Source organism: Lepidochelys kempii, chromosome 3 (assembly GCF_965140285.1).
Source record: "Lepidochelys kempii isolate rLepKem1 chromosome 3, rLepKem1.hap1, whole genome shotgun sequence".
NCBI lineage: Eukaryota > Metazoa > Chordata > Testudines > Cheloniidae > Lepidochelys > Lepidochelys kempii.
The window spans coordinates 59,142,151-59,169,077 of record NC_136382.1 but is presented as its reverse complement, the minus strand read 5'-3'; the positions used below and the strand labels follow the sequence as shown (position 1 = coordinate 59,169,077).

Sequence of the window (26,927 nt, the reverse complement as noted above, 5' to 3'; positions counted from 1 at the left end):
CGGGCAGGGACCCTGCCTGCCCTGCTAGGAGAGGCCGACCGGACGTTTAACTGCCCGGTCAACAATGCCGACTGGAGCCGCCAGAGTTGGCTGACCCGCTGCCTTGGGCTCCGCTGTGCCCTGGCCGCCGGCGTTTACCTAACGCCCCCCACAACACCGCGCCCCGCGGCTGGCCTCGCTGCTCACGCGCCCGGGAAAGCCCGGCCGCTTGTGGCGTGGGCGGTGCCGCTGTCCCCAGCAGCCAGCGGCGGGAACAGGGTCGTGCCCCGCGCTGAGTTTCGTTTCTCCAGCGGCGCGCCCCGGCCCCGGAAGGGAACTTGCCTGAGCCGGGGCTCGCGCTCGGCGCCTCGGAGCCCGGAGCCAGGCGGACGCGGGAGGCGGTGCGCGCTGAGCCATGGGGGACCCGTGCGCCGGGGCCAGGCGAGCGAGAGGCTCGAGAAAGGCGGCGAGTCAGAGCAGCGCTCCCGAGCCCCCTCGGAGCCAGCGCGCCCAGCCCCCTGCCCGGGGCGGGGGGCGAGCTGGGGCGGGGGGCGGGGACGCTCGGCCTCCTGGTGAGCATGCCAAAACCCCTAACCCCAGAGACGCCCCTCCGCCCGTTGACCCGCAGGGCGCCACCTCTGCCAGATCCCGCGCAGCGAAGGGACCTGCTCTCAGCGAGACGGGAGGTGTCCCCAAAGGGAAGGGCTCTGCCCCGGGAGAGGGTATCGCTATCCCCAGTAGGCAGGGAGCCGCCCCCCCTAGGAAGGGCTCTGCCCGCAGAGAGACGGGCGCTGCCCCTAAAACAAAAGCGTCCGCCCCCCGAGAGCCGCCCGCTGTAGCTGCCGCCTGCTGCACGGGGGCAGAGAGCGGCGTCGGTGCCAAGTCAGGTGGAGTGGGAGCCCGGCCGCTCCGGGATGTGCTGAAGACACTGAGCCTGGGCCGGCAGGACACGTCGGAGGCCTCGGAGCGTGTGAACCAGCTCATCCGCGCGCTGCTGTCAGCGATCAGAGCCCGGGAGGGCAGTTTCAGCTCAGTTGAGATTCTGGGCACCGGTAGCTACTACGAGCATGTCAAGGTGAGGAGAAACCGGCAGGGGCTTAAGCACTTCATCGCCAGCGGACACGATTAATGTAGGACCTAGCACAGGGGCGCCAAACTTTTTGGGCGGAGGGCCATATCTGGGTGAGGAAATTGCATGCAGGGCCATGAATGTAGGGCTGGGGCAGGGGGTTGGGGTGCAGGGTGGGGCTCAGCAGGGGACTCAGGGCAGGAAGTTAGGGTGCAGGGTGCAGAAGGGGGTTGGGGTGTGGGCTCCGGCCCAGCACTGTTTACCTGGAGTGGCTCCGGGGTTGCAGTGACATGCCCCATTCCTGGCCACTGGGAACTGCAGGGAGAGAAATGCAGGTGAGGGCAGCGTGCGGAGCCCTCTGTTCCCCCTCCTCCAGGGGCCGCAGGGACGTGGTGCCGGCTGCTTCTGGGAGTGGCGCAGGGCCTGCGGTGCCAGAGGGCTGGCAATCCTGTGGGCCGGATCCAAAGCCCTGACAGGCCAGGTCCGGCCCATGGGCCATACTTTGCCCACCCCTGACCTAGCATGACTAGGGCACTTCCAGTTGCGTGCATCCGATGAAGTGAGCTGTAGCTGACGAAAGCTTATGCACAAATAAATTTGTTAGTCTCTAACGTGCCACAAGTCCTCCTTTTCTTTTTGCGGATACAGATTAACGTGGCTGCTACTCTGAAACCTTCCAGTTGAGATGTGACTCATAATCTTCTGCCACCTCCAGCCTCCCTCCCTGGAACAGATTTTCAGATACGCTTCAGGGTCCTTTTCTGTCCCTGATTCTTACTTAAAATTGTCTCCATTCAAATTGTCCCAGCATGGCACAGCCCTTGCTTCTGTTGCAGCAGCTTCTGAAACTATAGTGGCTCAGGTTTCAGAGTAACAGCCGTGTTAGTCTGTATTCGCAAAAAGAAAAGGAGTACTTGTGGCACCTTAGAGACTAACCAATTTATTTGAGCATAAGCTTTCGTGAGCTACAGCTCACTTCATCGGATGCATACTGTGGAAAGTGTAGAAGATCTTTTTATATACACCCAAAGCATGAAAAAATACCTCCTCCCACCCCACTCTCCTGCTCAAGTGCTCTTTGTGCCTTTCAGGTACAGCACATTATCTTACAGGGACACTTTCACTGCACTCTCTTTCCCATAATGGCTAATTATATTCCTTCTAGCTATGCATTTTATATTGGTGACCATAACCATAGATTTGAGTACTCCCAGGTTCCTAGCAGGTTTCATGAAATCTGTTTTGTCTCCCTTTGGGGTTACATGGATAGTGGGGGCCAGAACCACCCGCGTGGGGCAATTTTCCCCAGGGCAATATACTATACTATAGTATTGCAACTTTTTTTTTATGGAAGGGGCCCGTGAAATTGCTTTACCCCAGGCCTCCTGAATCCTCTGGGCAGCACTCGTGGGGGCTAGTTGGGAGGGAGGGAGATTGATGTTGTAAAAACAGTTTTGTTATAGGGGTGGGGAGGCTTTCCTCCTTAATAAAATTTTCCAGCTTTTACAAAAGATATTCAAACTCGTTTACTCTAATTTCTTCAGGAAGTTTGTTGAATTAGTTCCTGTTGATTAAGAGACAGCTCCAGATCTCATACAGTTTGTGCTCTGCATTAATAGTTCTAGAGGAACACAGTTGTCCTGATGGTTCACATAGATGAAGATAATGTAGCTGAGACCTGCTCCATTAGTCCATTTAGACTGGGAGCAGGTGGAAAAACTGGAGCACAGGCTTGATTTGCTCATGGTACCTAAGACACGCAGGCAGCGGATAGCTGTGGTTTGCCCTAGCTGAAGCCTTTACATTGTTCTGATGTTCAACTATAGATACAGTCAGTTACAATTATCCAGGTTGCAGGTAATAGGGGTATTGATCATTGTGGATAGTCTTTATATATAAGAAGTGGTGGGGACAGGAAGAGTAAACTCTAACATGTCGAGATGGATCCTTCATGGCTGGAGATAACAAGTTTTAACACAGTCTGAGCTGACGCTAGTTATCCCTTAATTCTTCCGGCACACACCACAAACAGCCTGTGCGTGTATCCAAATGGTTTAGTCCTGTCTAAATAAAAAGCATGCTCTTACAACATCCAGAGTATGGAGTCTCATTTGTCTTGGAGTGGAGTGAATTTCAGAAGACCATGAGATAAACAGATTACATGGAGGTCAGAGAACATAAGAACAGCCACACTGGGTCAGACCAAAGGTCCATCTAGTCCAGTATCCTGTCTTCCTACAGTAGCCAATGCCAGGTGCCCCAGAGGGAATGAACAGAACAGGTTATAACCAAGTGATCCATCCCCTGTCACCCATTCCCAGCTTCTGGCAAACAGAGGCTAGGGCTACCATCCCTGCCCGTCCTGGCTAATAACCATTGATGGACCTATCTCCATGAACTTATCTAGTTCTTTTTTGAACCTTGTTATAGTCTTGACCTTCACAACATCCTCGGCAAAGAGTTCCAAGGTTGACTGTGCGTTGTGTGAAGAAATACTTCCTTTTGTTTGTTTTAAATCTGCTGCCTATTGATTTCATTTGGTGACCCCTAGTTCTTGTGTTATGAAAAGGAGTAAATAATACTTCCTTATTTACTTTCTCCACACCAGTCATGATTTTACAGACCTCTATCATATCCCCCTTTAATCATCTCTTTTCCAAGCTGAAAAGTCCCAGTCTTATTAATCTCTCCTTATACAGAAGCTGTTCCATACCCCTAATCATTTATGTTGCCTTTTTCTGAACCTTTTCCAGTTCCAATATATTTTTTTTGAGACGCAGCGACCACATCTGATCTGCACACAGTATTCAAATTGTGAGCGTATCATGGATTTAGATAGAGGCAATATGATACTATCTCTTTCTTAATGATTCCCAACATTGTTTGCTTTTTTTTTTTTTTTTTAAACTGCCGCTGCACATTGAGTGGATGTTTTCAGAGAACTATCCCCAATGATTTCAAGATCTCTTTCTTGAATGAGAACAGCCAATTTAGACCCCATCATTTTTTATGTATATTTGGGATTATGTTTTCCAATGTGCATGAAGGTTCTGAACTTCAGTCTCTTATCTAGCAGCCTAAATTTGGACGCCAGGACCTCTCGCCTATCCTTCCCTATGTCATTGGTACCTACATGTACCATGACCGCTGGCTTCTCCCCAGCACTACACATAAGTCTATCTAGATGTCTTGAGAGAGCCGCAACTTTCACACCAGGCAGGCAAATCACCATGCGGTTCTCCCAGTCATAAAAAACCCAGCTATGTTTTTAAATGATCGAATCCCCCATAACTTACCTGTCTCTTCCTAATAACCGGAGTTCCCTCCTCCAGAGAGGTATCCTCAGTGTGAGAGGATACCATATCATCATCTGGAAAGAGGGTCCCCACTTGGGGTGAGGCCTAAAGGTGACTGTCCTGTTGGAAAATTGTACATGATAGGTCCTCTCAGAGCCTGAATCTACTCAATTTTTCTAGTCAATGTGATCATAGAATCATAGAATATCAGGGTTGGAAGGGACCTCAGGAGGTCATCTAGTCCAACCCTCTGCTCAAAGCAGGACCAATCCCCAATTAAATCATCCCAGCCAGGGCTTTGTCAAGCCTGACCTTAAAAACTTCTAAGGAAGGAGATTCTACCACCTCCCTAGGTAACGCATTCGAGTGTTTCACCACCCTCCTAGTGAAAAAGTTTTTCCTAATATCCAACCTAAACCTCCCCCACTGCAACTTGAGACCATTACTCCTTGTCCTGTCCTCTTCTACCACTGAGAATAGTCTAGAACCATCCTCTCTGGAACCACCTCTCAGGTAGTTGAAAGCAGCTATCAAATCCCCCCTCATTCTTCTGTTCTGCAGACTAAACAATCCCAGTTCCCTCAGCCTCTCCTCATAAGTCATGTGTTCCAGACCCCTAATCATTTTTGTTGCCCTTCGCTGGACTCTCTCCAATTTATCCACATCCTTCTTGTAGTGTGGGGCCCAAAACTGGACACCGTACTCCAGATGAGGCCTCACCAATGTCGAATAGAGGGGGACGATCACGTCCCTCGATCTGCTCGCTATGCCCCTATTTATACACCCCAAAATGCCATTGGCCTTCTTGGCAACAAGGGCACACCGCTGACTCATATCCAGCTTCTCGTCCACTGTCACCCCTAGGTCCTTTTCCGCAGAACTGCTGCCTAGCCATTCGGTCCCTAGTCTGTAGCTGTGCATTGGGTTCTTCCGTCCTAAGTGCAGGACCCTGCACTTATCCTTATTGAACCTCCTCAGATTTCTTTTGGCCCAATCCTCCAATTTGTCTAGGTCCCTCTGTATCCTATCCCTGCCCTCCAGCGTATCTACCACTCCTCCCAGTTTAGTATCATCCGCAAATTTGCTGAGAGTGCAATCCTCCAGATCATTTATGAAGATATTGAACAAAACCGGCCCCAGGACCGACCCCTGGGGCACTCCACTTGACACCGGCTGCCAACTAGACATGGAGCCATTGATCACTACCCGTTGAGCCCGACAATCTAGCCAACTTTCTACCCACCTTATAGTGCAATCATCCAGCCCATACTTCTTTAACTTGCTGACAAGAATACTGTGGGAGACCGTGTCAAAAGCTTTGCTAAAGTCAAGAAACAATACATCCATTGCTTTCCCTTCATCCACAGAACCAGTAATCTCATCATAGAAGGCGATTAGATTAGTCAGGCATGACCTTCCCTTGGTGAATCCATGCTGACTGTTCCTGATCACTTTCCTCTCATGTAAGTGCTTCAGGATTGATTCTTGATTCTTTCTTTCTTGATGATTTTTCCGGGGACTGAAGTGAGGCTGACTGGCCTGTAGTTCCCAGGATCCTCCTCCTTCCCTTTTTTAAAGATTGGCACTACATTAGCCTTTTTCCAGTCATCCGGGACTTCCCCCATTCGCAACGTGTTTTCAAAGATAATGGCCAATGGCTCTGCAATCACAGCCGCCAATTCCTTTAGCACTGTCGGATGCAACTCGTCCGGCCCCATGGACTTGTGCACGTCCAGCTTTTCTAAATAGTCCCTAACCACCTCTTTCTCCAGAGGGCTGGCCATCTATTCCCCATGTTCTGATGCCCAGCGCAGCAGTCTGGGAGCTGATCTTGTTAGTGAAGACAGAGGCAAAAAAAGCATTGAGTACATTAGCTGAATTAGTGATGGCCATAAGGAAGGCAGTTTTCACTGACAAATGATAGAAAAGAGGTGGCCAGGAGTTCAAATGCCCCTTCCCAAAAAAATCAGGCTTGACAGCACCAGATTAAGGGCCCACAAAAAAGAGGATTCCCAAACTGGGAGGAAGTTCCTTACGGAACTTTGATCCCAGAGGGTTTAAGAAGACTGCATATTCCTGGACTGGAGGGTGATGAGAGGATATTGCCATCAGGTGCACCTGTATTGAGAGGCTGCAGTGTTTTAAGGACAATAGATAGTATCTGCTATGGACTACGTGGCCCATACTGAAAACTTTCTCCATTTGGCTCTGTAGATTAGTCTGGGTGGTGGCTTTCTGCTGTGCAGTAAGATGTTCAGCATTGCACTAGGGCAGTTCAACTCTGTAGATCAGGGGTGTCATAACCATAGGGGTAGCCTAAATTCCTCCTTACCTGTAAGGGGTTAAGAAGCTCAAGTAACCTGGTTGGCACCTGACCAAAGGAACCAATGGGGACAAAAGATACTTTCAAATCTGGGGCGGGAGAAGAGGTTTTGTTTTGGGTTCTTTGTTTTTCTGTGCCGTTCGCTCTTGGGACTAAGAGGGACTGAACATCAATCCATGTTCTCCAGAACTTCCTGAACAAGTCTCTCATATTTCGAACTTGTAAGTAACAGCCAGGCAAGGCGTATTAGTTTACCTTTGTATTCTCAACATGTGAATTTTCCCTTTGCTAGAGGGAGGTTTATCCCTGTTTTGTTATAACTTTGAAACTAAGGCTAGAGGGGGTTCCTCTGTGCTCTTTGAATTTTCTGCTACTCTGTAAGGTTAACTACCAACCGAAGTTTACAGAGGTGATTCTTTTACCTTTTTCTCTTTTAATAAAATCCTTCTTTTTAAGAACGTGACTGATTTTTCCATTGTTCCAAGACCCAGGGGTTTGGTTCTTTGATCATTTTGTAACCAATTGGTTAGGATGTTATTCTCAATCCTCCCCAGGAAAGAGGGTATATAGGCTTGGGGGAATAGGACTCCAAGTGGTCTTTTCCCTGATTGTTAAATCACTTGGTGGTGGCAGCGATCCCAAGGCAAGAAGGGAATCTGCCTTGGGGAAGTTTTAACCTAACCTTAGGGGGTCTTTCATGTGGGTCCCCATATCTGTACCCCAGCGTTCAGAGTGGGGAAGGAACCCTGACATGGTGGCAGAGTGGTGGGATCATTTTTGAACCCAAAAGCACAGCAGGATTTTAAAAGGACTAATTTTTCTTTCCTTTTGGCTGCTTGGAAACAGGTTTTTGCTGAGAGCAGTTAAGAGGTTTTTTTCTCTGCCTGAAGGCAGAGGGGTCAAGTTACAGTAGCAAAGGAATTCACAAGCTGGGTTTTTTTTTCTAACTCTCAGGTATAGCTAGGTTAAACACAAAAAGGCTAGGATTGTGACAGAAAGTGATGTCCAGAAAAAACTGGAATTAGCTAGATTCAAAGCACAAGAGAAAGAAAAGGAACATAAGAGACTGATCGAATTAAAACAACTCGAGAAAGAAGCTGCTGAAAGAGAAGAGAAAGCCAAAGAGGCTGCCCACAAGAAAAAAAGAGAGGAAGCATGCTGAGGAGGAGAGGGAAAAAGAGAGGAAGCATGCACTGGTGTTAGAGATGGCAAGGGCTAAGCAGAATATACCAGACAACCCTAGCAATCCTTCTCCACGTACCTCTTCCCATCCCAGAAAGTTCCCCATCTACAAGGCAGGCGATGATACCGAGGCCTTCTTAGAAAGTTTCGAAAGGGCCTGCCTTGGGTACAGCATCTCTACAGATCAGTACATGGTAGAGCTGAGGCCGCAGCTCAGTGGACCCTTAGCTGAGGTGGTGGTTGAAATGCCTAAGGAACACATGAACAGTTATGAACTTTTTAAAAACAGGCCAGAATCAGAATGGGGCTAACACCCGAGCATGCCCGTCGGCGGTTCAGAGCCCTAAGGTGGAAACCAGACGTGTCATTTACCAGACATGCCTACCACATTGTGAAACATTGGGATGCCTGGACATCAGGAGCAAATGTTAAATCTCCAGAAGAGTTGCCCTTCCTAATGCAAATGGAGCAGTTCTTAGAGGGTGTTCCTGAGGAAATATAAAGGTACATCCTAGATGGGAAGCCCAAAATTGTTGTCGAGGCAGGGGAGATTGGAGCCAAATGGGTGGAGGTGGCAGAAAAGAAAAAAACTAGTAGCAGTTGGAGCGAATATTAGAAGGGGCAACCCAAAACAAATCCCTGTTATCGGGGGCAACCCAAGGCCCCACCTACATCCCAAGGAAAAACCCAGACAGCTTATTGTCCCACTACACCATTCTCCAGCAACCCACCTCGCCCCAGTGACCAGTCAGCTGGGCGATGTTTTAAATGTAATGAGCTGGGGCATGTGAAGGCCAACTGCCCCAAGAACTCCAATATACTGCAGTTCATAACACCGGAGTCACACCCAAGGTCCTCAGGCCCAGATGCCTCCCAGGTACCCTCAGAGCGAAGGAAAACTGAGTGTGGGCGGGAAGAAGGTTACAGCGTGGAGGGACACTGGAGCACAGGTGTCAGCTCTCCACCAATTCTTAGTGGACCCCAAATTCATCAACCCAGAGGCCCAAGTGGCGATTCAACCATTCATGTCAAAATCTTTAAACTTACCTACAGCTGAGTTGCCTGTCCAGTACGTGGGCTGGTCAAGAATGTGGACTTTTGCAGTCTATGATGTTTATCCCATTCCCATGCTGCAGGGGGAAGATTTGGCCAACCATGTGAAGCTAGCCAAGAGGGTGGGAATGGTCACCCGCAGCCAGACTAAGCAAGCTTTCACACCTCTCCCTGTTCCTGAGCCTTCCACCAAGGCCCCGTCTGTGTTACCAGAGACCCAGACAGAGGTGATGGAACCGGATCCCCTGCCAACGACTGCAACAGCCATAGTGGATCCAGTCCCAGAGACCCAGCCAAAGCCAGTCTCAGAAGCAGAACTGGCAAAGCAAGCAGCACCAGAACCGTTGCCAGCATTGAGTCTAGCGCTGGCAAACCCATCTACAACTTCAACACCAGAGGACACCACCGAGCCTGCACTGGCAGCAGCACCAGATAACCCTACACAAGAGGCTCAGCCAGAGCCTGAAATACCACATAGTGCACCAGCGGAGAGCGATTCACAGTCAACGGAAACAGCCCCATCACCTGCATTGCTTCCAGAGGGACCGAGCCCAGGTCCACAATCCAGTGAGGAACTGATGTCTCCAGAATCAAGGGAACAGTTCCAGGCTGAACAGGAAGCAGATGAAAGCCTCCAGGGAGCTTGGACGGCAGCACGGAGCAACCCACTGCCTCTCAGCTCTTCTAATTGATCCCGGTTTGTTGTAGAAAGAGGACTTTTATACAAGGAAACTCTTTCTGGTGGGCACCAAGAAGACTGGCATCCTCAGAGACAATTGGTAGTTCCACCTAAGTACCAGGAAAAGCTCTTGAGCTTAGCCCACAATCATCCTAGTGGCCATGCTGGGGTGAACAGGACCACAGACCATTTGGGAAGGTCATTCCACTGGGAGGGAATGGGCCAGGATGTTTCTACCTATGTCCCGTCTTGTGGGGTGTGCCAAAGGGTGGGAAAACCCCAAGACCAGGTCAAAGCCCCTCTCCAGCCACTCCCCATAATTGAGGTCCCATTTCAGCGAGTAGCTGTGGATATTCTGGGTCCTTCCCAAAGAAGACACCCAGAGGAAAGCAGTACATACTGACTTTCATGGATTTTGCTACCCGAGGGCTGGAAGCAGTAGCTCTAAACAACACCAGGGCTAAAAGCGTGTGCCAGGCACTAACAGACATTTTTGCCAGGGTAGGTTGGCCCCCCGACATCCTTATGGATTCGGGAACTAATTTCCTGGCAGGGACCATGAAAAGCCTATGGGAAGTTCATGAGGTGAACCACTTGGTTGTCATCCCTTACCACCATCAAACAAATGGCCTGGTGGAGAAGTTTAATGGAACTTTGGGGGCCATGATACGTAAATGAGTACTCCAGTGATTGGGATCTAGTGTTACAGCAGTTGCTCTTTGCCTGCAGGGCTGTACCACATCCCAATTTAGGGTTTTCACCATTTGAACTTGTGTAAGGCCGCAAGGTTAAGGGGCCATTACAGTTGGTGAAGCAGCAGTGGGAGGGTTTTACTCCTTCTCCAGGAACTAACATTCTGGACTTTGTAACCAACCAACAAAACACCCTCTGAACCTCTTTAGGCCTTGCTAAAGAAAACCTAAAAGATGCTCAGGAAGAGCAAAAGGCCTTGTATGATAAACATGCCAGAAAGCTGTCCTTTAAAGTAGGCGACCAGGTCGTGGTCTTGAAGGCGCTTCAGGCCCATAAGATGGAAGCATCATGGGAAGGCCATTTACGGTCCAAGAGCACCTGGGAGCTGTCAACTATCTCATAGCATCCCCCACCTCAACCCTTGAGTGTACCATGTTAATTCTCTAAAACCCTTCTATTCCAGAGAATTGAAGGTTTGTCAGTTTACAGCCCAGGGAGGAGATGACGCTGAGTGGCCTGAAGGTGTTTACTACGAAGGGAAAAGTGACAGGGGCGTGGAAGAGGTAAACCTCTCACTGACCCTCGGATGCATGCAGCGCCAGCGAATCAAGGAGCTGTGAACTAGCTTCACGCTGATGTTCTCAGCCACCCCAGGACGGACACAACGGGCCTACTACTCCATTGACACAGGTAATGCTCGCTCAAGCAGAGCCCAGACTTACCAGGTGGTACCTCAAGCCAAAGCTGCTATAGAACAGGAGATCCAGGACATGCTACAGATAGGTGTAATCAGCCCCTCTAACAGTGCATGAGCATCTCAAGTACTTCTAGTCTCCAAACCGGATGGGGAAATACGCTTTTGCGTGGACTACTGTAAGCTAAATACTGTAACTCACCCAGACAACTTGCTAATGCCACACACAGATGAGCTACTGGAGAAACTGGGATGTGTCCAGTTCATCTCTACCTTAGACTTAACCAAGGGGTACTGGCAAGTACCGCTAGATGAATCCGCCAAGGAAGGATCAGCCTTCATCACCCATGTAGGGCTGCATGAATTTAATGTGCTCCCTTTCGGGCTGAGAAATGCACCTGCCACCTTCCAGAAACTTCTAGATAGTCTCCTAGCGGGATTGGGAGACTCTGCAGTTGCCTATCTGGACGATGTGGCCATATTTTCTGATTCATGTGAAGAACACCACAACCATCTCCAGGAAGTCTTTGAGAGCATAAGAGAGGCAGGGCTATCTGTTAAGGCTAAAAATGTCAAATTGGCCTAAACAGAGTAACTTACTTTGGACAACAGGTGGGTCAAGGAACTATCAATCCCCTACAGGCCAAAGTGAATGCTATCCAAAAGTGGCCTGTCCCAAAGTCAAAGAAACAGGTCCAATCCTTCTTAGGCTTGGCCAGGTATTACAGACGATTTGTACCGCAATACAGCCAAATCGCCGCCCCACTGACAGACCTAACCAGAAAGAACCAGCCAAATGCAGTTCAGTGGACTGAGGAGTGTCAGAAGGCCTTTAACCAGCTTTAAGCGACACTCATGTCTGACCCTGTACTAAGGGCCCCAGACTTTGACAAACCGTTCCTAGTGACCGCAGATGCATCTGAGCGAGGTGTGGGAGCAGTTTTAATGCAGGAAGAACTGGATCAAGAATTCCACCCCATCATGTTTCTCAGCAAGAAACTGTCAGAGTGGGAAAGCCACTGGTCAATCAGCGAAAAGGAATGCTACGCTATTGTGTACGCGCTGGAAAAGCTACGCCCATACATTTGGGGACGGCGTTTCCAACTACAAACTGACCATGCTGCGCTGAAGTGGCTTCACACCGTCCAGGACAGTAACAAAAAACTTCTTCGGTGGAGTTAAGCTCTCCAAGATTTTGATTTTGAAAAACAACATATTTCAGGGACTTCTAACAAAGTAACTGATGCACTCTCCCGTGAAAGTTTCCCAGAATCAGCTGGTTAAATTGTTCTTGAAATGTGGGACATAGTGTTAGTTTTTATATAATCAGTAGTATGTCTAGAGGTGCATGGGTCTTATCAACTCTGTTTTCTCCTAGAGCTCCAGGAAGAAATCACAGCCAGTGTGGTACCAGTTGTCCGACACCATCTGTGATTTGTGGGGTGTGTCATAACCATAGGGGTAGCCTAAATTCCTCCTTACCTGTAAGAGGTTAAGAATCTCAAGGTTAGCACCTGACCAAAGGAACCAATGGGGATAAAAGATACTTTCAAATCTGGTTGGGGGGGGAGGGAAGAGATTTTGTTTGGGGTTCTTTGTTTTCCTGTGCCGTTTGCTCCTGGGACTAAGAGGGACCGGACATCAATCCATGTTCTCCAAATCTTTCTGAACAAGTCTCTCATATTTCGAACTTGTAAGTAACAGCCAGGCAAGGCGTATTAGTTTACCTTTGTTTTCTCAACTTGTGAATTTTCCCTTTGCTAGAGGGAGGTTTATCCCTGTTTTGTTGTAACTTTGAAACTAAGGCTAGAGGGGGTTCCTCTGTGCTCTTTGAATTTTCTGCTACTCTGTAAGGTTAACTACCAACCGAAGTTTACAGAGGTGATTCTTTTACCTTTTTCTCTTTTAATAAAATCCCTCTTTTTAAGAACGTGACTGATTTTTCCATTGTTCCAAGACCCAGGGGTTTGGTTCTTTGATCATTTTGTAACCAATTGGTTAGGATATTATTCTCAAGCCTCCCCAGGAAAGGGGGTGTATAGGCTTGGGGGAATATTTTGGGGGAATAGGACTCCAAGTGATCCTTTCCCTGATAGTTTGTTAAGTCACTTGGTGGTGGCAGCAATCCCAAGGCAAGAAAGGAATCTGTGCCTTGGGGAAGTTTTAACCTAAGATGGTAAGAATAAGCTTAGGGGGTCTTTCATGTGGGTCCCCACATCTGTACCCCAGAGTGGGGAAGGAACTCCGACAAGGGGGTCTCAAATTCAATTTACCTTAGGGCCAGCGCCAGTCCTCAGATTCTCCCAGCAGGCCAATAATGTCACTCATACTACCCAGAACCCACTCCCCAAAACTCCGCCCTCTCCAATCTCTGCCCCCTAATCTGCCTAAGGCTTTGGGAGGGAGTTTGGGTGAGGGAGGTGGTCTGGGTTAAGAGATTGGGGTGCAGGCTCTGGGAGGGAGTTTGGGTAGGGGAGGAGGTCTGGGGTGCAGGCTCCTGGATGGAGTTTGCGTGCTGGGTGCAGGCTCTGGGCTGGGGCGGAGGGTGAGGGCGCACGAGGAGGGAGTAGGGTTGCAGGCTCTGGGCAGGGGGAAGGGTGCAGGCTCTGGGAGGGAGTTTGCGGGCAGGAGAGGGTGTATGGGAAGGGGAATGGGGTGCAAGCTCTAGGAGGGAGTTTGGGGCAGAAGGGTGTGGGGAGGGGGTGCAGGCTCTGGCAGGGAATTTGGGGATGGGAGGGAGTACATGGGGAGGGGATCGGGGGGTGCAGCGCTTACCTGGGGCTCCAAGGTGGGGTGGGCCGGGGGCCTCCACACGCTGCTGCCCCCCAGGCACAGCTCTCACAGCTTCCCATTGGCCGCAGGGGTGCTCGGGATGGGGGCAGCACGTGGAGGCACAGCTCCGCCCCACCCTGGGGCTGACAGACACATGGAGCTAGCGTGCAGAAAGCCGCTCAACTCTGCTACACTGCCGGTGGCTAGTGCTTGGGCTATTTACAATGGGGACGCGCGGGAGCAGCAGGCAGGGCTAAGAGAGAGACCCGGCCCCAGAATTCCTGGAGCCCTACGAGCCACATTGGGGAGGTTCTCGGGCTGCAGATGGCCCACGGGCCGGGAGTTTGAGACCCCTGCTGTGGATGTTATCAGAATTCAAGAAGAATGTTGATATATTGAAGAGGTTTCAGAGGAGAACCATGGGAATGATTAAAGGATTAGAAGAACATGCCTCAGCGATTGAGCTTGATGGATCTATTTATCTTAACAAAGCAAAGGTTTAGAGGTGACTTGATTACAGCCTATTACTACTAACTTCAATAAGAGGGAGGGAGAATTGAGCAGCATAATTTGGGTCTGTCTCTTCTTGCTGCACTTAGGCCTTTTATATCGATGTTGTGTAAGTTGTTCCAGTTTCACTTTATGAAATGTGTTGCTTACCCCACTCTAACAGAATGATTAAATCACTTCTAATCTACAGCCATCCAAAAATAAAACTTCCAGTAAGAGTTGATAAGAGTATCTGCCTGACAGGGTTGTATTGTCTTTCTCCTGTTGAGGGTTCCCTGGTCTTAATTTACTGCAAATTAGCATACATTTGTTCCCCTCATCACTGCACATGGAAGTGGATGGGAGAATAAAGTTCATAGAGGTATTTATAATGGAAATGCAGGCTAAAACTTTACCTGTAATAACAAAACTCAGTAAGCATTGTATTTCTATGATTCACAGATTTCTGCACCAAATGAGTTCGATATCATGTTTACAATGCCAGCTCCTAGAGTTGAACTGGAACAATGTGATGGCTCTGGTGCCTTTTATTATGTGAGACTTAAAAGAAATCCTCAAGGAAACGATCTGGACAAATTTATACAGGAAGATGGAACATTAGCAGCCTGTAAGATGCTTTTTGCCCTGAGGAACATTATTAAAGAAATTGTAAAGAGCATGACAAGTAAGTATTCAGTGGATAATATTTTCACTTACAGGTATTACTGTTCACATTAATCTCTGTACATATAAATCACTGTAAGTAGTGTTGTACATACAACTTCTGTTCCTGTCAACAGTGCCTTCATAGATGTGTGCACAAAATGCTAGAAAAACCTATATATGAGCTTTTTCTTGTTGCAAGAGCAACAAGAGAAGAGCAACCACAGACATACAGGGCCTGATTCACTCCACAGAGTGTGCAGTGGAAGGGTTCTGCCTGACTCCGTTCTTATGCAGCAAGCTGTTTTTGCAAATTGAAATGAAGGACATTCAGGGTACGGTCTAAAGCCGTGTATACACCTGCCACCTGACTCATTCAACATGACCTTGTGCAAAGGTCTTGGTGTTGAGCCTCCAGCAAAAGAGACTAAAAGGTAGCTATATATTTTCCCCTTCATTTTTGCTGTTCCTCCCGAGCTTCAAAAGTTTAATAAGAATTTTTAACTAATGCGTCTGTGGCAGACCACTCATTCCTTATCTTGTCTCAATGAAATAGTTCTTTTTAAAAGTATGTTGTCCTAACTAGCTGTACAGAAAATACAGTTTCTAGGTATAAAACTTGGACTGTAACAATTGTATTAACTCAAAAAGACTTTCTTTAGAATATTCTTTGTATAGGACAACTCCCCAATAGAGTCTGCTTAACGAGCTCTGGAAATGTGGAGACTTAAAAATAAGTGTTTCAGATCTAATATTTCCCCCAAATACAGTCAGTCTCTCAGGGATAAAACAAATTAGAGTTTAATTCAGGCCAGTCACATTATGAAAACAACAGATGGCTTAAACAAGTTTGCAGAAGTATTTGAAAAAATCCTTATCCCATATACTGACTCAATTTCTTCTGCTTTATACCAAGCGTTCTTAAATTTTTACTGGAAGTAAGCTTTCTGTAGTTTCTAAACTTATCCTGTCCCTCTTAAAACAAAGCAGTTTTTTCTTCCAGCAAGGTGCTAGAAACATTCAAACTTATAAGTTTGTATAAAAACTCCAGAGACTGATTGTTGTAGCGCTGAAATGACTGATACGGTTTTTGACGTCTGAGGTTCTTTTACGTCAGCATTAAACTGTTCAAATAACCTTGTCCCTAATGGACCAGGTCAGTGAATGTGGATCTTGTGAAAAATTCAGTGTCTTGCTTTTCAGTGTAGTATTTTTTGCTCAAGAATATGGTGCTATAATCAGGGTTGATACTCACATGGAAAAGAGGGGTGAATCTATGTTGAATTATGGTGTGTAGACCAAGATATAAAGTAAGCACTATACATAATGGAATGCCCATTGATGTCAGCAGGGGGGTTATGCAGAAATTAGGGAAGAATATGACCTTCATTCATTAAATATTTTATTTGTGTAACCCCTTGTAGTTTAGAGAGCATGGTCCCTTTAAATCTTTTTCCTATTGGGGAGGGGGAGCAGTGAGAGAAAGGAGGGAAACTTGGGGGTGTGGCTCTGGAGCCCAGGGAGAGAAGGGCTGCAGCCGGGAGGCCCTGGACAAAGTGAAGGGGAGAGAACCTGCCTGAAGCCTGGGAAGTACAGGGTGGCCAATCGGGGACACCCCAGGACAGGAGCCAGGAGGAGCACTGTGCCAGGGAGGAATTTGCCCAAGAAGGACAGGCTGGAACTGGACCCAGTATCACTGCTGCCCAGGGCTGCATGGGGCTGAGAGTACTGGGGCTTGTGACTCTGCATTGGGAATAAGGAGGGAGGCTGCTAGTTAGTTAAGTGGGGAAGTTGTTGCTCTGTGTGGCTTTGCAGGGAGCGGCAGAAGAGGGTACCGGAGGGGTCTGTTGGGGAAAGTTCACTGGCGCCGAAGATGACCAGGAGCACCCAAGACTCGCCATTGAACTGGAACTCTGCACAGGACTCCTGAGCTCTATGTGCAAATACATTCCTCAGTGTCTGCTCTTTCAGATTGTGCTACCACTGGGCCTGTGGGGCCTTAGTTTGGATGCAACCCTTTTCTACTGCTCCCCCTACATTTCCCCTTGTTGTTTTTCTCCTCTCACCCCTCTGTAAATAAGTATCTCCCTTTGCTATATCCATTGTACTTTTCCTGTGGGTGTGTGTGTGTTCACTCTGGGGGGTTTGGAACAGGTGCCTCTGGGGTGGAAGGAATTGTCCTGCTGCATTCCTGCGTGCGCCGTCTCTTGGCCAGAGCTGCCTGCAGAGCAGACTCCATCTTGGCCACGAGGGCACTAAAGTTAAATTTGACAATTTATTTCCAAAACAAATGTAACACTAACAATATACTCTACGTGAGAAAATACAGTCCCCTTTAGCTAACAGGTATGTGTGTTGAAAATTGTGAACATAACAACTAACATTTACAATATTAAATATAAAAATACATTGGGTTCTATGGGTCTACTGTATTCATACAAAAATATTCCTAAACACCAGAAGAACGTTCCACTTTTAGAATCAGTACTCACTGCAAATACAAGATCTCTCCAAAACACCTTAATTTCAGTTATATTAGAAAGGCACTTTCTTTTCATTACATGGTAGCATATTAATGCAGCTAGTCAAATACTGAAATCTTATGTTAAAATTTTACATAAGCTACTTACAAAAATGGCTTGGTTATTTGTTCTCAATGGGGGAAACCCGTAATTATTTGTCCCTCATGGAGTTCTAAGTAGTTTCATGCATCTTCCTTTGTTTACTTGGTCAATTTTCTGCACATACCTTAAAAAAAAAGAACTATTTGCATTATACAAACTGATTTAAAAATACTTAGTCTCTTCATATATTCTCTAATAGTCAATTACTGAAGCTTTGTATACGACATGATTTAGCTGCAAATTCTAATTAAATAAACAAAAAAACATTCAAAAATGGTTTCCTCCAATATTAAAAAGTTCAGCTTATTAAAGAAAAGTTGTTACTTTTTTTTTTTTTATAGGAACGGAAATGAAAGTGACTGTGGATAAAAAAAAGGCTGGAAGCCCTGCAATAACACTTCGCATTGGGAATCCTCCAATGGAGATATCAGTGGATATAATCCTGGCTTTGGAAGTTCGGAGTCAGAGCTGGCCTGCTAGTACACAGGATGGCCTAAAAATTGAAAAATGGCTAGGAAGGAAAGTCAAACAAGAATATAAATGGAAGCCAATATACCTAGTACCCAAACATGCCAAGGATGGAAGAGTGCTAAAAGGTATTGTTTTTATTTTGAATACAAACTAACTTTTTTTTCTTTTTTTTTTTTTTAAATGTGAGAGGGGTCTTCTTCTCAACTAGTAATTACCCAACTGTTATAAGGGGAAACTACGTATTACTTTGTTTGTCAGCAGGGCCTGCAGTATTCTCCTCTTAACAGAGGGGTAGCCGTGTTAGTCTGTATCCACAAAAACAACGAGGAGTCCGGTGGCACCTTAAAGACCAACAGAGTTATTTGCGCAGAAGCTCTCGTGGGTAAAAAACCCACTTCTTCAGATGACTGAAGTGAAAATTATAGATACAGGCATAAATATATATATAGGCACATGAAGAGAAGGGAGTTACCTTACAAATGGAGAACCAGTGTTGTAAACCAATACATAAAAGGATAAATGGATACAAATCAGACATCAGGAATGGGAATATACAAAAGCCAGTAGCAGAACACTTCAATCTCCCTGGACATTCAGTAACAGATTTAAAAGTAGCCATCCTTCAACAAAAAACTTCAGTAACAGACTTCAAAGAGAAACTGCAGAGCTACAATTCATTTGCAAACTTAACACCATCAATTTGGGCTTAAATAGGGATTGGGAGTGGCTGGCTCACCACAAAAGCAATTTTCCCTCTCTTGGTATTGATACCTCCTCATCAATTATTGGGAGTAGATCACACCCACCCTGACTGAATTGGCCTTCAACATTGGTTCTCCACTTGTAAGGTAACTCCCTTCTCTTCATGTGCCAATATATATTTATGCCTGTATTCATAATTTTCACTTTTACCCATGAAATCTTATGCCCAAATAAATGTTAGTCTTTAAGGTGCCACCGGACTCCTTGTTATTCTTCTCTTAGTCTGTCTTGTCCGTGGCTACATCTGGATCAGAGCCATCATCTAAGAAAACCCTATCTTTGAATTATTAAACTTGTGCTATTATTTGTATTGTGGAGGCTCTGTACAAAGACAGTTTCTACCCTGAAGCTCTTACATCAACGTGTCTGACATTGAAGTAATTTGAGATAGACCCTCCCATATTGGAACATTGTGGTACTTACCAACCATGGCCATGAAGAGGTATTTTTGCCACCTTTTTCGATTATACAATAGAAACCTATTAAGAATGAAAGAAAGTATGCTTTTGCACAAATAGAACATCAAAATGAGTTTCTGTATGTGAAGTTGAGTGATTTAGTCTACACAAAAATACATCTAAAACCTCAATGTTTTGCATTGTCAGGGCAATTTACTAGATTTCCCCATCAAGTTCAGGTCTTCATAAGTGCACCATTACCATTATTTTTATTTAACTTGGCTGTCACAATCATGATCTGTGGCAGTAGAGTACATCTAGGGGGAAACTGACATTTTTTCTACTATATTTCAGCAAAAGAAAGTGTTATGCTAAAGAAAGGCTTTGCTACAGAATTTATTTTTTAAAAAGCTCAGTACAGAATTCCACCTAATGCTATTTGAGAGTAGTATTACCTTGTCATGTTGATCTCCTGTAATAGGAAGATTAAATTTAAAACCGTGACTATGTGCTTCATGACACAGAAAGCTGATCGATAACTGGGTGGGAAGCATATAGCCATGTGTTGGTGCGATAAAAATAATGTGGCTTAAGCCTATTTAATTCTTCATGGGTGTTAATTTACTCAAACTGAATGCCTTGCCTTGGGTGGATAACAGGGTACTATTGCGAGAGTAACAGAGGCGTACTCCTAAAACAAGATCATGTCAGAATCAATAGACAGTGGAAGAAGTCTTAAAAATAAAGTTATGCCAAACACTACCGCAATTGGCTTATCCCAAAACAAAAAATTGTTTTAAGATTGAAAGTACATTTCAAGTAATTTTAAAGATGGAAGACTTCCTGGGGTGTTGTAATTATCCCAAAACCATGCATTGTAAACCCAGGAAATTAAGAGTTAAATTTACACTTCAAGAAAATCCAAACATATTTAGGTATGGAAATGCAGTTAAGGTATCCAGACAACCATAACTCTGTCTTGTAGGAACATCATGAAAAATGTTGGGGATTTTAGCATTTTGTGGATTAGATTATTAAACTGATATTTTTAAAGTAAAAAAAAAAAAATGTTGCAGACATGTCCAAATAAATTCACTTCAGGATGACTTTTCTTTAGCTACAGAAACTGTGTAAGACTCATATTCTAAATGGGTAAAAGTGTTAATAAAATGTTTGTATTCTTTTAATACATATTTAGAAGACACCTGGCGACTCTCTTTCTCACACATTGAAAAGGACATGATAAAGAACCATGGCAACACAAAGACATGTTGTGAATCTAAGGGAGTGAAGTGTTGTAGGTTAGTACTTCGTATGTCTTTTTTAAAGTCTCTTTTAGCCACTATATCAATCTAGCAAGTGTGTTCGTTCTTTCTAAATTTAGAATTTAATCTGTGGTGTGAGAGAACAAGAACCCATACTCAGGAATGATAGTGAGCCTCTATGAAGCCTTTTTATTTGAAAAACACTTCATGCAGATCACCTAATCCTCACAACACCCTTCTGTTGTAGGCAAATAAATACAATCTTGTGCAGTGCTGACTATGTCTGGCTTCCATTGAAGTCTAAGGAAGATGGGGGCATACTACATCACAAATTCACTTCCCATTTTTGCATTATAAAGCAAACAGATGAAATCTGTCAAAAAAACAAAACAATCCCTCCCCACACTTCCTAAGTCTGATAAAAAAAAGTTAGCCCCAGTGTGTTAGATTGGGAAGTCTATTGGCTCAGCCATTAGGATCTTCACCACTGTGGACAAGAAGCTGGATATTAGTCAAACAGTGTGCCCTTGTTGCCAAGTAGGCTAACGGTATTTTGGGCTGTATAAGTAGTGGCATTGCCAGCAGATGGAGGGACATGATCGTTCCCCTCTATTCGACATTGGTGAGGTCTCATGTGGAGTACTGTGTCCAGTTTTGGGCGCCACACTACAAGAAGGATGTGGAAAAATTGGGGAGTCCAGTGGAGGGCAACAAAAATGATTAAGGGTCTGGAGCACATGACTTATGAGGAGAGGCTGAAGGAACTGGGATTGTTTAGTCTGCAGAAGGGAAGAATGAGGGGGGATCTGACAGTTGCTTTCAACTACCTGAAGGGGGGGTTCCAGATAGGATGGATCTAGACTGTTTCAGTGGTACAGATGACAGAACAAGGAATAATGGTCTCAAGTTGCAGTGGGGGAGGTTTAGGTTGGATGTTAGGAAAAACTTTTTCACTGGGAGGCTGGTGAAGCACTGGAATGCGTTACTAGGGTGGTGGCAGAATCTCCTTCTTGAGAGGTTTTCAAGGTCAGGCTTGACAAAGCCCAGGCTGGATGATTTAGTTGGGGATTGGGCCTGCTTTGAGCAGGGGGTTGGGCTAGAAGACCTCCTGAGGTCCCTTCCAATCCTGATGTTCTATGATTCACTATATATACTAGATATTGGACACTAAATAAGTTAGCTATTTGAGGCAATTCATTAATTAGTATGTTGGGGGTGGGGGGTAAGGGGAAAATACATGAAGATCCATTTGGTGTTTTAAACAGTATAATTTAAGGAATTGATTTTTGACAGATAATCCATTTTGCATTCTGTAGTTTTACAAATCATGAACCCTTCTGAATTTCATTAATAATTCTAAGCATAGGAAGAGAGAAAACAGAGTCATCAAGTAGGTGTGCATATAAAGACAAAGCTAACTCCTTGAGAGTCTACTTCATGTTGGTCAGTTCTCTAGATTTGACATACAAGACATCAAATTATTAGAATCATTTTATTTTTGGCTACAACAGTAATTTCAAAAATTGTTTTATGGACTGGGCCAGATTCACTATTGTTGGTGCAACCACATGTAAATTGCACCTTCCCATACCCATTGGCTCCTTCTGTCCGAGGGAAGGCAGTGGTATATCAGTTTGTCAGAAAAGGGCAGCTTTAATTTGCAGCAGTCTCCAAAACTGCCCACTGGTGGTAACTGCTGTGGGGAGTGCACTAAATGAAGCATATGACTGGCCAACACTACTCAGTTTCTGGGTTATGATGGCTCTCAGTGGAAGGAAATTTCTATTATAATGCATCACTGAAACTTCCCTTGGACGCAGTCCTTCAATCTTGGGAGCCCTGTGGAAAAGCTAATGTAATCCTGGGATGAATCTGGCCTACAAAAATGCAATGGGTTTTCATACTTCATAGGAAAATATTATTGGCAAGATTCTTTATCCCACTGGTTAGGAATCAGCATCAAATGCCTCACAAAAGCAAAATATTCTGTACTTTAACAACATTTCCAGAAACACTTATTTAGCATACATAAGGCATTTCCCAGTAATATCATCTTCTTGTTCAACAGGAAAAACTGTCTGAAACTTCTGAAGCATCTTCTGGATCAGCTTAAAACAAAACATGGAAACAGACGGGGGCTGGACAAATTCTGTTCCTACCATGCCAAAACTGCCTTTTTCCAAGCATGTGTCCTTTGGCCAGATGACAAACAATGGCTGTTCACAGACCTTGAGAGCTGTTTTCAAAATTTTTTGGATTACTTTCTGGACTGCCTCAACAACGCATACCTTCCACACTTCTTTATTCCTACACATAACCTTTTTAGTAGGCAATTGATTGATAAGGCAAGCAGTGATTTCCTTTCAAAGGAAATTAAATATGAAATAAACAATAGATTTCCAATATTTGAACTGCAGAATTAAGGAAATATTCTATTGTGTTTTTTAAAATTTTCATTTATATTTTATAAATCAGAATATCTAATAAAGAATCAACATTTGAAGTTATTCCTTGGGAATTTCTGGTGCTATGAAAAGTGGTGGTAAAGTAATCATGGACAATAAATGAGACTTGCACATTTAAATTAAATTATGCGACTTAGTGGTAGAGGAGAAGGGACAACAGGACAAGTTTTTCACAATTTCAAGTCTGATTGGTGCCAGACTACTTTCAATGGGGGGGCGAGGGGCACGGCAGGAGAACTAGCTATAATCCATACTTTCCTGCTCTCACTTCTATGCGCTTGTCTACACAGTGCAGCAATGCATACTATGGGGATGTGATTTCTCAAGTGCACCCAATTACACCCACTGCAATGCACAGTGCCACACACTATAGACAAGCTCTATGCTTCTAAGAAGGCAGCAGTGATTCAGTAGTAAAAATAAAATATTGATTTGATGCAGAACAATGACAGGCAAACAAATTTACAGACAAATGGCCATATTATACTCCTAGTTATACTGGTGCAGTTCTGAAGTCAATGAAGTTGCACCAGTATAAACAGAACAGATTATTAAGGCTGCCTTTATGTGAAGGACAATCATCAGTGGCTGACAGAAGTTGGTTACTGACTTTGATATAGACTCCCCCAACTAACTGCTTTTATCTATTTATGTATTTTCAGAGATGTTCCAAAGATTTGCTGCCATAACACTTTGCAAGTACAAAGGACTATAACTATTAAGTATAATTATATAACATGGAGTTGATGGAAACACAGTGTTTGAGGTCAGAAAGTGGAAGAATGCAGGCCGATCCTGATAGCACTGATGAACACTAGTAACACAGCAATCTAGTGACAAAAGCAGTTAGCAATGCTAGTGCTATCATAGTACAACAGTAACTACAGCCACTTTATATTTTGGAATCCAGTGCAAAGACATATGCACCCAAGTGCTAAACACATTTACATCCTGTAGTTTGATTGCATGCTGTATGTACCCATGTGGCTTTGGCATCTGCAACCCATGAATAGGGCTGTGTGTAGGAGGTATAAATGTTTTACAGCCACATAAATATGAGTATAGGACACAGGAGTGGAAATGACCTCCTGGGTCATTGAGTCCAATCTCCCCACTAATAAGTTTCATCTTAAAACTTGCTAGGTTGTTTGCCCCCACTACTCTTACCAGAAGGCTGATCCTGTACCTCATTCCTCTGATGGTTAGAAACCTTCTAATTTCCAATCTGTTTTTATCCATGGCCAGTTTGTACCCACTTGTTCTTGTGCCAACATTGTCCATCAGCTTAAATAGCTCTTCTCCCTCACTGCTGAGTATCCTCCATATGTATTTACAGACAACAATCATAACTTACCTCTATATTTATCCCGAAGAGGCAACACTGCATAATAGCTTGCAAAAAACCAAAATCATAGTTCTGATTTTCTTTCATCCATTACTTTGCTCACGTTGAGGTATTTGTTGGATACTTGAGTACTGAATATTCCAAAACAGAAATGTGCTTAAGGATAATTATACTTTTTACTGATCCTGCTTTTAAGTGATAACGACTATAGTTGCACTTTAATTTTTGGATGTCAGAATACAAGCAGCCACAAAAACAGACTTTATCTATTACATCTACTCAGACAGAACTTAACTTGATTCTTCTTTCTTGGAGACTCCTTGAAACAAGAGCACATAAGAAAGGTACAGCCAGTGGAAAAGCTATTACATTTTCAAGTTTTTATTTAGCAAATGCAAAAATCTTACAGCATTTGAAAACTTCAGTGCTGTACAAAACTGTATTCCTTTATTCTCTTAAAAAAAGGTCAAAAACATCAAAATAAATATGAAAGGTGAAATCTTAGCTCAACTGAAGTCAACAGGAGTTTTGTATATAAGTATATAAGCTTAATGTAAAAGAAAATAAGAGGCCCAGAAGAATCAAATTAGAAAAAAAGATTTGGGCCTCACAAAATTTGTGTACTGTTAATCATTTGGTTAGGTTTCCATCCACTCAGTATGACAGACTTGAAATATTAGTTCAGAGATTTATTCAGCTATTACTGTAAGAATATGCTTCATTTTCCAACAATGAAAGAAGACACCCATCAGTATTCCATGCCTTATCTGTCCCAAACTAGAGATGTAACATCCTCCTTGCACTCCGCTGACATAAATGGTGGTAACATCAGGCATGTAAGTTATTTTGGAACAATGCTGACAAGCGTTGGGTGTATGCACCAATCTGATTCCCTGAAAATATAAGGGAAAAGTTAATTTTTAAAATTCTTGTATATTAAAAAATTCTGCAGTTTGTCAAATTAAAAGCAGAATCTTAATTTTCTCCGGCATTTTTACAATTTTAAAAAATTATGTCATTGCAATGACTAACCTTGACATACACTTCCCCCCCTTAAGCGTGGATTAAAGAATAATTGAGAGTGATGTCTAAACATAGCAACACATCATTAAATGTAAGGAGAACCAGATTTTCAAAAAGTCCACAGACCTAATTCGTGTGTACAAGACAAGACAAAAGTACACATACTTGAAAAAACTGGCCCTAAATTCAAATCTATATGACTATTATAAGAATTTACTTACGTTGTTTAAATATCTCTCAGGCGATTAAAAACCTTTCTGGGACTTTCCACGAGGTCTTCCTAAATCCTTTTCGATTTCTTTTTTCATCTGAAATTGCTTGAATCTTTCTGCCATTGAAATAAGCTCTTCAGGAACTGCCTGATAATTAGAAAGGTATGTTATGGAGAAAGTTTATTCTAAGTGATTCTCTAAGCTTTCCAGTCATATGCCCATGAGGTCAACAAATAAGTATTTATCCAGAATGTTTTCTATTACTCTTATGACCTTGCAGCTGAATACTTTATCAGCACACCAACAAGAAAAAGCCAAGGGAAGATATCTTTTTACCTAAAAAAAATTAGGAAAAATCTTGTGCAGCTTGAGTGATAAATTCTTTGCTGCTTTGTCATTAGATTTCTAGTATACGTAGATAAACCAATACAATATTGTCAACTAAAAAATCCTATGATGTATTTCAAAGACTTCTGCCTTTGAGTTAAATGCCTCAGAAAAAGTTATGGGAAAAGGACATAAAATTCAAGTAGATTAAAATCTGGCACTAAATAATCTACTTGAATTTTATGCTGTTTACTCCATTTCTGCACCCAAACTTTACACCTTCAATCTGGTTAGCTAAATTCCTTATCTGCTCATGTTTAGTTCTTAAAATGTTGTTTTTAAAGTGCCTGGAATTCTCTTAGGATTTTTCATCCAAGTAAGCCTTAGTATCAGACCACCAAGTTAGAGTTCACTGAACTTTGGTTATGAAAAGACCAAGAATTCAAGTGGTTAAGAAAGAAACACCACAGTTTAGTATTTTTGTTTAGTGAAGATCAACCACCTCATTCTGATGCAATTGCAGGATAGAGGAAATCTTAGCTTTCCTATCCACAGTACATTTTGCCCTACATGAATGAAAATGGTTCACATATTTGATGGAGTTTTTCTGTCAGAAAAAGGCAAGTCTGGCTAAACTAAAATGCTTTGTAAAACAGTGTCAATTTCACTAAAATTTTGTTTGTGAGAAAAAAGGGAAAAGTTCTAATCATCTCTGAGTGTCCCATTTCAATATCTTCAGAATATGAAATGGCTGATTTTTCCTTTTCAAGTGGACATTGTTTTTAAGGGTTTTTTTTGTTTGTTTTGTTTTAAGATATGGAAAACACCATTGTAGAGGGGAAGGAGGGCACGTAGTGAAATATATATACCACCACATCTCGAAGAACTCAAGTTTCTATAAGGTGACTCTTCTTTGAGTACTCCATATATATATTCCACTCTTGGTGGCTCAAAACAGTGAACTGAAGACAGACAGGTGCTTGGAGTCTACTTAAAGAAACATAACACTGCTCTGCCAGAAGCAACATCAGATAAAATGGTTACCTACCTTCATGCTCAAATAAATTTGTTAGTCTCTAAGGTGCCAAAAGTACTCCTTTTCTTTTTACCTACCTTCTGTAACTGTTCTTTGAGATGTGTTGT

General features: G+C 44.1%; 2 protein-coding genes across 5 annotated transcripts in view; one reads left to right on the top strand and one right to left on the bottom strand.

Moving 5' to 3' along the window:
- Window positions 1-205: 205 nt before the first annotated feature.
- CGAS (cyclic GMP-AMP synthase) lies at window positions 206-23,053 on the top strand. Its single transcript, XM_073336453.2, has 5 exons — window positions 206-1,054; window positions 14,692-14,914; window positions 17,858-18,112; window positions 20,346-20,448; window positions 22,481-23,053. The coding sequence occupies exons 1-5, from the start codon at window positions 395-397 to the stop codon at window positions 22,833-22,835; spliced, it is 1,596 nt and encodes a 531-aa protein (XP_073192554.1). The 5' UTR covers window positions 206-394; the 3' UTR covers window positions 22,836-23,053.
- Window positions 23,054-24,653: 1,600 nt separating this feature from the next.
- DDX43 (DEAD-box helicase 43) overlaps window positions 24,654-26,927 on the bottom strand; it is a 64,089-nt gene continuing 61,815 nt past the window's right edge. For 2 of the 4 annotated variants that reach the window (XM_073336448.2, XM_073336449.2), the window contains exons 16-17: window positions 25,467-25,604; window positions 24,654-25,115 (exon numbers count right to left, since the gene is read on the bottom strand). In XM_073336448.2, coding sequence (XP_073192549.1) covers window positions 25,491-25,604 — 114 coding nt within the window. In that variant the 3' untranslated portion in view covers window positions 24,654-25,115; window positions 25,467-25,490. Of the gene's footprint in view, window positions 25,116-25,466; window positions 25,605-26,927 lie in introns of those variants that run through there. The other 2 variants (XM_073336450.2, XM_078852110.1) reach the window with 2 other exon arrangements.